Source organism: Poromitra crassiceps, assembly GCF_964638095.1.
Source record: "Poromitra crassiceps genome assembly, chromosome: 11".
Lineage (NCBI taxonomy): Eukaryota > Metazoa > Chordata > Actinopteri > Beryciformes > Melamphaidae > Poromitra > Poromitra crassiceps.
In genome coordinates this window covers 47,830,649-47,844,307 of record NC_139643.1, presented here as the reverse complement: position 1 = coordinate 47,844,307, position 13,659 = coordinate 47,830,649, and the positions used below count along the sequence as shown (strand labels likewise).

At 44.8% G+C, this 13,659-nt stretch overlaps 1 protein-coding gene across 1 annotated transcript; it reads left to right on the top strand.

Annotated features, from left to right (window-relative positions):
- The first annotated feature begins 4,665 nt into the window (after window positions 1–4,665).
- On the top strand, window positions 4,666–8,031 carry edn1 (endothelin 1). The gene is made up of 5 exons (XM_083646199.1): window positions 4,666–4,815; window positions 5,140–5,287; window positions 5,872–6,021; window positions 6,320–6,433; window positions 7,065–8,031. The coding sequence occupies exons 1-5, from the start codon at window positions 4,755–4,757 to the stop codon at window positions 7,186–7,188; spliced, it is 597 nt and encodes a 198-aa protein (XP_083502325.1). The 5' UTR covers window positions 4,666–4,754; the 3' UTR covers window positions 7,189–8,031.
- The last annotated feature ends 5,628 nt before the right edge of the window (window positions 8,032–13,659 follow it).

Here is a 13,659-nt window from a genome sequence, read left to right as displayed (position 1 = left end):
TTGCGGTATCAATATTATTAACTGTATCAGTAAAAATTTGTTTACAAACATTCAAGCGGTGTCGATGTATTTTGTTTTAGACAGGTATTCATTCACAATTTGACTTGGCATTGTAGAATTTCAGCTGACATAGTATTCAGAGAAACGAAGAAATTCCAAAATTAGATTTGAGCGACTTCTTCAGATTTGCCACGCCCCCTCAGCATAATTGCCCACGCGAAAGGCAATCTGCCGCAGGAGCGTCTGGAGGTCGCCTTGCGGTGACCCCGCGGTGACCCCCAGTGGTTTGGACATAACGGTCTGAGGTTTACGTAGGTCTAAGTTGCACTAGGGAGAAGGGGTGGGAGTGGCGGACCCATTTGAGACCTGGTTCGAATCCCGAATCCCCAAACTATAACCCCAACCAAGTTGCTTTGTTGCCTAAACCTAACCGTTGTTTTACTTACCTTACCCTAAACCTAGGGCTGATCAATAATTCAATATTATCATTCATATATACTGTAAGTAGAATCATATTGTGATGATATGAAGATATTTTAATATCATGACTGATTTCTGATGTCCAAATTGATGGTGAAAAGCAAATTTTCCATATCGCCCACATGTGGCTTTGACTTACAACTGAACATTAAAATACAGACTCACAGTATCGTGTCACCGTTCATACCGAGATATGATTATTTGTCCATAATATTGTCATGCATAAGTGGGCTGTAGCTCACCCAGATAAACATATGGATGTGGTGCAGAAGGTTGTTGGTTCAGTCCCTGCATCAGACTCTGGCTTCAGAAATGTCCACATGATGCTGCTGCCTGTAAGATGCCAGCAGTGATGTTTCTTCATCATCAGTTAGTTTGAACACTGATAGAAATAAGCTGACGATGGAGACTGGACAGTCTCTGGCTCAGTGAGATAAACAGCTGCTTGGCGTGTTCTCGTTCAAATCCAACCTGCCGTCTCACTCTTTTACACTTTCAAATCAGATGCCAAAGCCGACAGTCTAAATGTGTTGGCACCTGGCGTCCGCATCAGCACGCATCCAAAAAAATGAATTCACTCTTTCAATGTCGGTAGAAGTTCAGCAGTCTGTGGTTTCCTCTCTCATAACCCCCTGCTCATATCTCATATCTATGGAAGTCAAACCCTCAACCTCAAAACTGTCTTGCAGCTGTCAAACTCTGTGAGCCACTGAGTCTCTCAAGGTCGTCACTTCTGTCAGAGCGTCTCAGTCTTCACTTGAGAAGTTCTTCAAAGTCCCAAGTTTTCACTGAGGCTCAACCCCAAAATCTCCAAATTGGGGTGATGGGGCCATAGGTGTCAGTTACAACGCGGGGACATGTCCTCATCACTTTTCAACACAAAGTGACACCCTTGTGTACTCAGATGTCAAATATGCTCTTGACAGAGAAGTCTGGAAAAGTATGGAATTTTGAAATGTGGGAACCCTGTAACATGAATGTTTGATGACCTATTTAAATGCAGTAACTGCATCATGAGGTCTCAACCATTAACACCACTGGATTCTTGACATCTTCCTCTGGGATGCATTGCCAAGCCCAAAAATGAAGCTTCGATCCCGATGGGATTTCATTCAGCGGTGAGGCTGGACTCTCTTAAAATATGCTGCTAGCCTACTAAACGGCCGACTCTGTGATGATCTCAGTAACTAGGACCAGAATGCAATAGTTCTCTGCATTTACAGCACGTCATATTTATCTTTTGATCAGCGTGCTTATTTCATGCAGCACACTAAACAGTGACACTGTATAACAAAGATCGTTTTTATTCGTGCAAATCCCTCGGGGGGACGTGCTCGTTATCCTCTCAGCATCTCAATAATAATGCACTTCATTATTTCAAAAAAAAAAAATCACAATTTGTTGTTGAAATGAATAGTGGCACTTGACCAAGAGAGTTTATTTGTCCCCTTTATTTGTATCTTGTACTTAATGAAATAGTCATGATTGAGAGCTGGAGAGGACCAGGGGCCAAGCATAGCAATCTGCCCTCAATGAGGGAAACTTCGCTCTCATCTCAAGAGGCTTTACAGTGAAAACCTCCTCGTTCCACCGTTCAGAGCGGGTGAGTCATCCGTCCGTCCCCACCCCCGCCTCAGTGCTGAAACCTGCCGGGGAGGCTATGGTGAGCTAACAGAGACACCTAGAGGTCGACAGCTGCCACTGCTGAGCAGACACGAGCAGGGTGATGAAGTAAAGCAGTGATAATACCCAACCTCTTTCATATCGAGGACACCTCATTTAGTCCACATACAGCAGCAGGGCCACGGACCCATCATATTTAGTCTCTGACCCAAATTTGAGAATATTTTTTTGATTTTGTCCAGAGTTCCATCAGTATTATAGGCAGAGATAACGGTGAAACTATGATCAAAATAGTCTTCTTCTTCATCTAAAAGTCATTTTTAGCTTTTACAAACTGATATTCCTTGTATCAAGAGCAATGTCAGAGCTTAAAGATACTTTAAAAAAAGGTTGCATAGTATACCTTTAACAAATCATACATTTTATGTGAACCCCCTCGTCCACGGACCCACCAAAACACCAGACACAGTGACACACACACACACACACACACACACACACATACACACACACACACACACACACACACACACACACACACAGGGGGGCCCAGGAAAAACAATGCTTCCCTCCAAAACCTTTGCTCGGGCGAGACCGTACGCAACACAGCACTATAGCTGTCTGGTCTCAACTCAGGTCTCCACAATAGGACAAAAAATCTCTGGTGAAGATGAAGCTATAGTGCTATAATGCTCTCCTGGGTTGCTGCTGTCCTGAATGGAGATCGGCCAAAGAAGCTCTTCTTGCCAGGACAGCACAAGCCGCTCCGCCTGGCTAGTGGAAACTCTTAACACTGCATGGCCTCTGATTAGGGAGCGTAGATGCATGTCAGGATGCTTTACCAAAGACTTTTCCACTGTAAATATGCATACACATGCATGTGCACACCGCGACACATACACACAGTCACACACACAGTCACACACACACACACACACACACACACACACACACACACACACACACACACACACACACACACACACACACACACACACACTTTCCACCCTCTCTAACCTTTGCCTACAGCACAATGTACCTCTAGTGTAGCTTTCCATGACCTGGCTGGTGGTGGTGAAGGATTGATACCGGATGCAGCATTTGCGTGTATATCCCTCATTTGTGCGCGTATCCCTTTAAGACTGCGAACCGCGTTAACGCGGTTCGCGGTCTTAAAGGGATACGCACACAAATGCTGCATCAGGTATCAATGGGTTAATAATAAGACACACTTCATCAAATGCTCCTTGATGAACTGCTGCCCTACAGACCTACAGACCTACAGGGACCTACAGACCTACAGAGCTACCGTGCCCCAAAAGGAGTACAGATAAAGATGTTTGCACTTGTTATGTAATGTTGGGTGTAGAGTCCTAGCCTGGGTAAACCCATCCCCCACGTGACCTGCTCTCAGACCTGTTCTCAGTCACTATGTGACTGGGAACTGAGAGAGCAGGTCACGTGGTGGCTGGGTTTACCTAGGCTAGTAGAGTCCAGCTTAAGGTTTTAACCCGACAAAGCAGTGGTTCTCAATGTGTGGTCCGGGGACCACCAAGGGGTTCCTTGAGGGGGTTCCAGGGTGTTCCCGCAGGCCGCAGCAAATTGGTGGACTTCTAAACTAAAATGTAATTTACAATTAGAGAAGGCAGAAGAAAGCCGCGGTTTTTGATAGTTTCACTGTTATCTCTCTACCCTCAATAAAGATAGTCATGGAATTCTGGATCAAATCATAGGCCTATATCTACAATAAAACACATTCTCAGATTTGGGTTTGAGAGACAGACAAAACTCTCGTCAAATGGGGGCCCGGGCCCCAAATGTGGACTAAATTAGGGGTCCTTGATATGAAAAAAGGTTGCCTTATTATATTTAGAGGTTGAGGATGAGGTGTCTTACAGTCTGAACTTCACTTCGCTGCTCAAGTTCATGATGCACATTTGAGAAATCCCCAGGCAACCATGCATTTTATGTGAAGCAGTCCAATTTATATTGAGTTGACACTGGTTCTCAAAGTTGACACTCATATGAGACTTGATATCTATTTTACAACCAATTTAATTGTATCAAATGGATTGCATGACTTCTAAATGCCCACAGTAGTTTATTTTTTATGAAGGGCATAAAAGAGATTGAATTTGTAAAAGTTGTCACTTGACTGCCATCTGCTGTTTGATAAGTGCAACTCCCCCCCGTCCTGGATAGTCCAATAGTTTGGCGCGCAGGTCACAGCCACCCGGCGTCTCCTCTCCTCCTCCATCCCTTAACACGGAACCGAGGAATTTCAAAGTCCTTATCTTGACCCGCACGGCTGCTTATCAGCGACTGTTAACAAACAGCATTGTCTGGGAACAAGCCAAAGAACCAAAACTGTTCAACAGGGGGGCTGTGGAGGAGGAGGGGAGGTGGGACCGCTCGTATAAAGTCAAAGGGCTGCACACATGTGGGGCCACTCTGTCTGTCAGAGACGCTCCTGCCTGACTGTCTGATGCGTCTGCGCTCCTCCTGCAGCCTGGACCTCTGAGGACAGACGCTCACTGAACCACTGCGCTTTTCCCGCTGGATTCTCTGCAACTCTTTTAAGGATTATTATTTCTTTTGTCGTGAACAAGATTTCTGTTTAGAAGAGCCGGGATTTTTAACAAGCAAATACAATGGATTTACACGTTTTGTTTTCCATGCTGTCAGTGATGTACTCGGGGATTCTGCACACAGGTAATTTTTTTCTTTTTATCGGATTTCCCCCAATTTTATAGCGAATTGTTAGCGAATTGTTGCTCACACAGGTACATTCTGGCGAGGTATTTTAAACAGACTCACGACTTTTCAGATATGAGACTGTTTTGTAATTTTATATTTAGGCTATTTGAATTGCTGTAATACAACACACCAAGTGTACTCTTGCATAATTGAGTTCAATTAAACAATTAAACACGTGAATCTTACCTATACCTACCATATGCCCAAATAGCCTACCTAGACCTACTTCATATGTAAAGGCTTATAGACTATTAATTTTTACATTGATTTTAATTACAGTTCTATCAGCTCCTGCTGGCGAGACACCCGCCTCCGCTGAGAGCGCTGTGCCCCATGTGAGGACCAAGCGATGCTCCTGCGCTACTTTCCTGGACAAGGAGTGCGTCTACTTCTGTCACCTGGATATCATTTGGGTCAACACACCTGAGTAAGTCTATAATGGTGATAATATGATGATGTTACTTTCCAGAACAAGGAGTAGAGTACCGGTAATACACTTTCTAAAAAAAATGCCTATCAAAAAGTTACTTTTGTTATCATCTATCTATCTACCAGATGAAGTTGAATTATTCAAAAATGCACCTTCTTCTAAAATGATACTACTACATAACTATGTGAGAGAAGTCCTATAACTATTAGCCTACATCAGTGGTTCTCACATTTTTTTCACTCAATGACCCGTATAAACGGACACAAATTAGACCACAGACCCCCATTGGATCAGATTTTGTCCCAGGGTCCCCATCTGATCAAGAGTTTTGCTTCAAGGTTTTATTACATAAAGTGATGAAACCCATGACCAAAATATTCATACATTCTGCCATTGTTTTACATAATTATATTATATAATTATAGTGGAAAATATATTATTCCCCTTTTTGCTGCGGATCCCCTGAAACCCCCTCAAGGACCCTTAGGGGTCCCCCAGACCCCACTTTGAGAACCACTGGCCTACATGATGGCTCTGCTGTTTAATTAGTTTCTGACTCAAACTGTTCCTGTTTCCTCCAGGCGCGTGGTCTCGTACGGAATGGGGAACGCTCCCAGGACAAGGCGCGCGGTCGCCGAATCCATGGCAACCAACAGGGGGCCCCGCTGCCAGTGCCTCAATGAAGACGACAGTGCCTGCACGCGCTTCTGTTCACTGGAAAACCACCCCAGGTACCCATTATGCAAGATCTCAACTCTATCATAGTTCCAACTTGTCCAACCAGCACTTACAACCAGAGAGACACGCACGCCATCGGGCAATAACAATACACTTATAGCCCTATGCATCGATTGTACTGATACTAGATATGGTCTAATTGCGCACCCTCCCGTTCCCACCGCATGTGGCAACACGTCGTGCTGCTTTAAATGCCTCTAAAATGTTTGGAAACCACGGGATGGATCAACGCAACATGACCCCGTCGTCCTCATCACGTCTTGTGCACTTCTGCTGCTCTCTCCTCCACAGGTACAAGAAGACATCGCCAGACACGGTGATCCTCTCCGCTCCGGGCGACGGCTCTGCCGAGACGCGGTGCAAACACAAGCTGGCACTGGCAGCCGAGGCGGGCGGGATTCAAAGGTAAGACAACCCCCCCGCTCAGACTGAAGAAGACAAATACCACAAAGGTCTATTTGCAAAATAAATGGACATGGTATAATTATAACCTCACGCAAACGCAGAGGTCTCTGGCGGGGCAAAAAACATCTCTGGGCGCGTCATTTTTCGACGTGCGTAAAACCCGGTGAGCCCTGCGAGACAAACACAGATACCACCACGTGTTGAGAAGGCATCCCCCGCAGGCAGACATTTCCAGATGATCGCCCCTGAAGGCAATGAATTCCCTCTATGTTATAATGAGACCTGTTTTATTCCTTTCTGAGCCGTGGTTAAACCTCTGAGATTTGACGGAATTTCCCAAAAGTAAATTGTACCCGCTCTCTCCCTTAACTGTCAAAAGCGATGTGGGTAACAGAGCCCCTCTCTGGCACAGCTCCACTCGTGTACCGTCATGTTTCACGGTGAAACCCACTGACACGTCTGCACCTTCTGACACATTAAGAAATAGAAACGTAAATCAATCTGCCCTAAACCCACTGAAAAATGTGTCGCGAATGACACGCGGCGTTATTCTGCGGTTCGAGTGTGAGTGAGTGTTTGACGTCTGGATGTTGACCGCCGGGCCCTCCCTTCTTGTCTCTTCTGTCTACAGGGTGAGGAACAGCGGCGGGGACGCGCTCAGGGCCGCGCTGAGAACCCGCCTGCTGCTGGAGAAGTGGAGGGTGAGACAGCGCCACAGGGCGAGAGCCTGGGAGGGCGAGAGCACGGCGTCCTAAAGACGACAGGAGGAGGAGAACCTACACGCCTTGTCAAGACGGAGGAAAGGGATTTCATAGGCATGGAACCTCTCTCTCCCCATCCCCATCTGCCGTTAGGGGATGCGCCGTGCGCAGCGATCGAGCCCCCTCAGGAAGGCATCGGACAGCTGACATTCAGGCCAGCAGACTTCCTCCGTGTGGCTGCGGGGGTTTACAAAGTGTTTTGGTGGTTGTGCATAAATAGTGCATTCACCACTGGACTCGGGTGCACGTCAGCAGAGAGGTGAACGAGATCAGAGACAATGCAGGGACTTCAGGTGAGACGAGATGAGATGATCGGGAGAGGACGTGACCCCGGGCTGGAGAGGACGTGACCCCGGCCTGCTGAAATCAAGGACGTTCAGTGATCATGTCTCTCTGGGCCACTGGACTCAAAAGAGCATCAAGTGGAATTTCACAATACTGACTTCACTGGGAGAATCATCGAATGACACAAATCCTTCTCTTACAGAAACGGAAACACTGCCACATGGAAGAAGCAGTTCTTATTATTCACTATTTCGAAACACCCCCCCGCACAGTTGTGTTAGTAAGAGATGGTTCGGCCTATAGAAATGACTATGTGTCCCGTGTCATTAGATGGTTCGGCCTATAGAAATGACTATGTGTCTCGTGTCATTAGATTGTTCGGCCTATAGAAATGACTATGTGTCCCGTGTCATTGTTGTACAATAGAGCCGTTTTGTCATCGACTGAAACCGGTTGCTGCATTTTACATAACAGGCCGTCGTTCCGTGTCAGCGCACAGGTCAATATGCAAAAGGTCTCGGGAGTTTGTCCATCGCTGATGTCGATCGCATCCGTTTCGACCTCTCCACATGTTGTATCATCATTTAATATTTCACCAAATATTGTATGCTCATTGTCGCAAAGCATATGCTTGGATTTATTTATTCCTGTGTTCCACATTGTACTTTATTATTGGCCATATTGGTCATGTTTGGGTTTGTCATTTCAATGAAATGCATTGTCACCGAAATGCCAGATTCTGGCAAAAACGTTGAGAAATAAATTGTTACACTTATTTAATATACTTGAAAAACGCCTTCATCCTTATTGTTTTTGTTTGCTCTGCAGTATTCCATTTCATAATGCAGGGGGATCCTCCTCTCTTTGGAGCTGAAATCTTAGAATAAAGCAAGGTTTCACCAACGTACCAACGGATGCTTATCTTGGGAGTGGGGTAATAGAGAAACCCCAACATGGAAAAGCGTCAGCAGCACACATAGGTGTACCACAGAGAAGTCATGTGTGAAAAATGAGTTTCATAACTCATATACACAAAACAGAAGCAGTCTTTCAAGTTCAGTGTTGGAGGGTTTGAAGTAGGTCAGAAAGAGAAGGTGCGTGAGAGAGAGACTAACTGAGCCACATGTGATGACTAGAAAGTGCAATAAAAAGCCACTATAACCCGCGCCTTTCATCTCGGTGCCAAACCGATGTATACACTGTCATTTCTAAAGCAGCTCAAAGTGGATTTCAACCTTCTTTGTGTTTTGGATTTCAAAGCAGCATCCAGCACAATGTTCCTTTTCAGACCTGCAATGATCTAATGATCTTTTTTTGGGGAGGCGGGATCTCAACAACCCGCCAGTCGGTCCCCTCCGACCTGAGCTTCTCCGGCTTTTGCTTACAAGTGACTCAGCAAAACACTCGTGTCTTCCAGTCCCAATAATATAAAGCCCAAGTCACTCTTAGGTTATTCTCTTAACGACCTGCCTTGTCCTTTAGCAGCGGGTTTCATAGCGGCATCCGGGGGGACCCCCGGGGGTCCTTGAGGGGGTTCCAGGGCGTCCCCAGCAAAAAGGGGGATCATTTATTTTCACCCGAATTCCATCCATAAGTAACGCAATGACAGAATGTAGGATTATTTTAGTTGTGGGTTTCATACAGGTTCTGTAATAAAACAACCTAAAAGAAAATAATATTATCAGATGGGGGATCCTGGGACGAAATATTATCAGATGGGGGACCCATGGGACAAACCTTATCAAATGGGGATCTGTGGTCTAATTTGTGTCAGTTTAGGGGTCCTTAACGTGAAAAAGTTTGAAAATCACTGCTGTAGAGACCCACCTCTCCTCTGCCCTCAGAAGATTTTTGGAGATGAAATCTTTTTATAACGACTGGTGTCCCCTAATTGCCCTCTACCACCATGCCTCCAGGGCCTTCGTGTGTCAGCGTTTCCCCCCACAATGCACACAACCTCCTGGAGCTTCTGCAGATATCTCTAATTTCATCACCTTTCATTCACTCGCTATCATCCTCCAATTAGCTAGCCCTTTTTTCTCATGACTCCCTCATTAGCTGCCATAAAACACCACAGAAGAAGAAGAAGAAGAAGAAGAAGAAGAAGAAGAAGCACTTACCCAAGGAGCCCTGATTACAGTTTGACGGAGAGCCTAGGAATCCAGACTAAACCTTCAATAAGTAAAGCTGTGCAACTCCTTTAGGTACCACGTCCTCTGTGCCAGAGATGCTCACAAGTCATTTTTTTACAAGTCCAAGTCAAGTCTTTGAGCTAGAGTCCCAGTCAAGTCTCAAGTCTTTTGGTCACAAGTCCAAGCCAAGTCTCAAGTCTCTTATGGATGAGCAGTCTATCATCTGCTGCATGCCATCCGGTCTGCTTAGAACACTGCATAGCTAAAACGAAGGAATTCAAAGCATGAACTGTATTATTCTTGCTGCTTATCTATTAGAATATAATATCAGGATTGATTAGTTGACATTATTATTAGTAGACATTAGTCTTTTGAGGATGAGTGTCAAGTCAAGTCTCAAGTCACTGTGTGTGCGCGCGACTCGAGTCGAAGTTGCAAAGTCTCCATCTCTGCTCTGTGCATAAAAAACATTTTGAATATGAGGCATTATTAAATAGTTAAACTGATCTGTTTATCAATTGAGTGACACTGTCTGGCACCCCCCTGATTATCAGGCATCAAGGTGATTTACGGCAGTAGGCTGCATGGCTCCTGATTGCATGACTGCAGAAAAACATTGTTTTCATGGTAGTGGAGCCAAGAGAGAGAAGGGTGGGGTTGAACTCCTGTGCCAGGCTATTTTAACTGTACATTCACAATGATTTTTACCACCTCAGGCATTTTCTACATCTTTTGCACAGATTAAAAGATAAGTTCACCCAAAAAAGGACATTTTGTAATGATCTACTCACCCGCGTGCCGATGGAGCGACGGCTGAACTTTTTCTGTCCACAAAACATTTTCACAGCAAAGCATTGCAGCATTCTCCTCAACAATTGAAGTGAATGGGACCAACTTTCTTATAATGTAAAAAAAAAAAATCCACACTGCTCAGCTGGTGTAATTCAAGTCTCAGAAGCCCAGACATGCCAAGTTGACTTGAAAGGATATTTACACCCTGTTTTTAGCTGAAATCTTCACTGTAGCAGGCATAGCCACCCCCTTCTTACTGGAGCACATGGTTGAAAATCTCAGCTAAAAATAGGGTGTATATTCTTCTTCGTAAGTCTTTTCAAGTCAACTTGGCATCTCTGGGCTTTTGGAGACTTGGGTTTACGCCAGCTGAGCAGTAGGGAGGCATTTTATTTTTGTATTATTATTATTTAATTATTTAATTTATTTTACATTTGAAAGTGCAATTGTTTAGGAGAATTCTGGAACAGTGTTTTACTGTGAAACACCACAAATGGTTTTGAGACTGCTTTTTGGGTGAACCTCTCCTTTAAGGCTGTGTGAGTGTGCTTTGCTTCAGTGTGTCAGATCGGTGTGAGTGTGCTTTGCTTCAGTGTGTCAGATCGGTCCCCTTGAAATCTCAGTTTTGCACAATGATGGATGTTATACAAGATGTACTTGTACTCAGTTCAAATATTTGTGCGTCTCAAGCCTGCTCCCATCACTCATCAGAGACCTGCTTGAACTGGCAGCAGAGAACAATCCAATGTAAATTGGTTGAAAAGTCTTATCTAACCAGCCCATTTTGCAAACAAAACCATGGTGAATTTTGTGCCTCTGGCAGTTCATACTCTTGTGTCCTGCTATGTGTAGAGTCTGATAACAACACTGCTCTAATATTTTCCAGGCAGACCTACTTTCAATGTGAAAACATGCCTGCTCCAGTAGAGAGCATATACAGACGAGAAGAAACGGGAAGGACAGGGCGAGAAAGTGGAGATGGCATTCAACGAAGAAGGTGTTGAGCTGGAGTTGATTCCATGCCACAGGTCCACTATTATGATATGAGATATGGCTCTGTAGCCCGTTGAGCCATCGGGATGGACCTGGATGAAAGGAGATCTGCTAATATCTAATCAGATATAGATCTTTGATATATATCTGATATCTATAGTCTCTTGGCTCTGTAGAGAAAAATGCTATCAAACTGACAAGGAACCGAAGTGATACAGAAAGTCATTCACAGCACGTTACATAATGAGAGAAGGTGAGACTTGGATGGTGGTACCACAGTCACAGATGGTGGTTTCCATTTAGATTTGGCTCCTCCAAAGCCCTCTGCCCTATATGCAGTAGTAGGCCTATGTATATAGGCTATGATTCTCTTATGGTCAATATGACATAAGAAGTGATCAACAACATTTACTCTATTGTTAATCTTATCCCGCACTTCCTGTGAACAACCGTTTCACTACCGTCATTTAAACACACACAGACTCCATAACCTGTTATCAGATTACCTTTATCGAAATGACGGCCGCTGTGTTTGGTTCTTTCACAACTGGCCCAATCAAGCCTGTGTTATCTTCAGAATCATTACATGCCCTCTATATGGCATGGGTCAGCCATGACATATGACTGTAGGTCTCTAATGCTGCAGAAGCATTACTATAAGGAGATTTCTCCCTGTATGACTGTAGGTCTCTAATGCTGCAGAAGCATTGCTATAAGGAGATTTCTCCCTGTATGACTGTAGGTCTCTAATGCTGCAGAAGCATTGCTATAAGGAGATTTCTCCCGGTATGACTGTAGGTCTCTAATGCTGCAGAAGCATTGCTATAAGGAGATTTCTCCCTGTACATAATGACTGTAGGTCTCTAATGCTGAAGTATTGCTATAAGGAGATTTCTCCCTGTACATATGACTGTAGGTCTCTAATGCTGCAGAAGCATTACTATAAGGAGATTTCTCCCTGTATGACTGTAGGTCTCTAATGCTGCAGAAGCATTGCTATAAGGAGATTTCTCCCTGTATGACTGTAGGTCTCTAATGCTACAGAAGCATTGCTATAAGGAGATTTCTCCCTGTACATATGACTGTAGGTCTCTAATGCTACAGAAGCATTACTATAAGGACATTTCTCCCTGTACATATGACTGTAGGTCTCTAATGCTGCAGAAGCATTGCTATAAGGAGATGTCTCCCTGTACATAATGACTGTAGGTCTCTAATGCTGCAGAAGCATTGCTATAAGGAGATTTCTTCCTGTATGACTGTAGGTCTCTAATGCTGCAGAAGCATTGCTATAAGGAGATTTCTCCCTGTACATATGACTGTAGGTCTCTAATGCTGCAGAAGCATTGCTATAAGGATATTTCTCCCTGTACATATGACTGTAGGTCTCTAATGCTGCAGAAGCATTTCTATAAGGAGATTTCTCCCTGTACATATGACTGTAGGTCTCTAATGCTGCAGAAGCATTTCTATAAGGACATTTCTCCCTGTACATATGACTGTAGGTCTCTAATGCTGCAGAAGCATTGCTATAAGGATATTTCTCCCTGTACATATGACTGTAGGTCTCTAATGCTGCAGAAGCATTGATATAAGGACATTTCTCCCTGTACATATGACTGTAGGTCTCTAATGCTGCAGAAGCATTGCTATAAGGACATTTCTCCCTGTACATATGACTGTAGGTCTATAATGCTGCAGAAGCATTGATATAAGGACATTTCTCCCTGTACATATGACTGTACTGTAGGTCTCTAATGCTGCAGAAGCATTGCTATAAGGACATTTCTCCCTGTACCTGGGCCCTGAAGAGGTTAACAGCATGCAGACTGGCCCGGGGCCCCAGCACAATGGCACTCACCCTCTGAGCTATGCAGCTCTATGCAAGGAACTCCCATGAGACGTTCACTTTTGGCGTAACTCATTAGTCTATTGAATAGAGCCAGCGCTAACATAATAGCCCATTACACAGCGAGGAATCTCCTCGACTCGATAGGAATTCTCGAGCTCAGGAGGTGAACAATGGGACTCTGTGCAAAAAAAAAAAAAAAAACACATCTGGGAGGGGCGGACTGGCCGAGGCCTCTGACGTCTGACCCACGCCCTGCGTGCTACCTCCACACGCCCTGCGCTACCTCCACAACACGCCCTGTTTTCCAACTCACAGCCTCTCAGCCGTGCCAACGCATCTCACGAAACCCCGCCGCAGCTCCACCGGAGGGGATGAATGACCTCGGCTGCCCGAGGCCATCTGAGGATTTGG

Bases quoted from the DNA above. Each gene is read 5' to 3' on its own strand.
- edn1 (XM_083646199.1), top strand. From the start codon at position 4,755: ATGGATTTACACGTTTTGTTTTCCATGCTGTCAGTGATGTACTCGGGG. The intron at 6,022-6,319 runs GTACCCATTATG...TCTCCTCCACAG, and splicing joins TCACTGGAAAACCACCCCAG to GTACAAGAAGACATCGCCAG. The intron at 6,434-7,064 runs GTAAGACAACCC...TTCTGTCTACAG, and splicing joins GAGGCGGGCGGGATTCAAAG to GGTGAGGAACAGCGGCGGGG.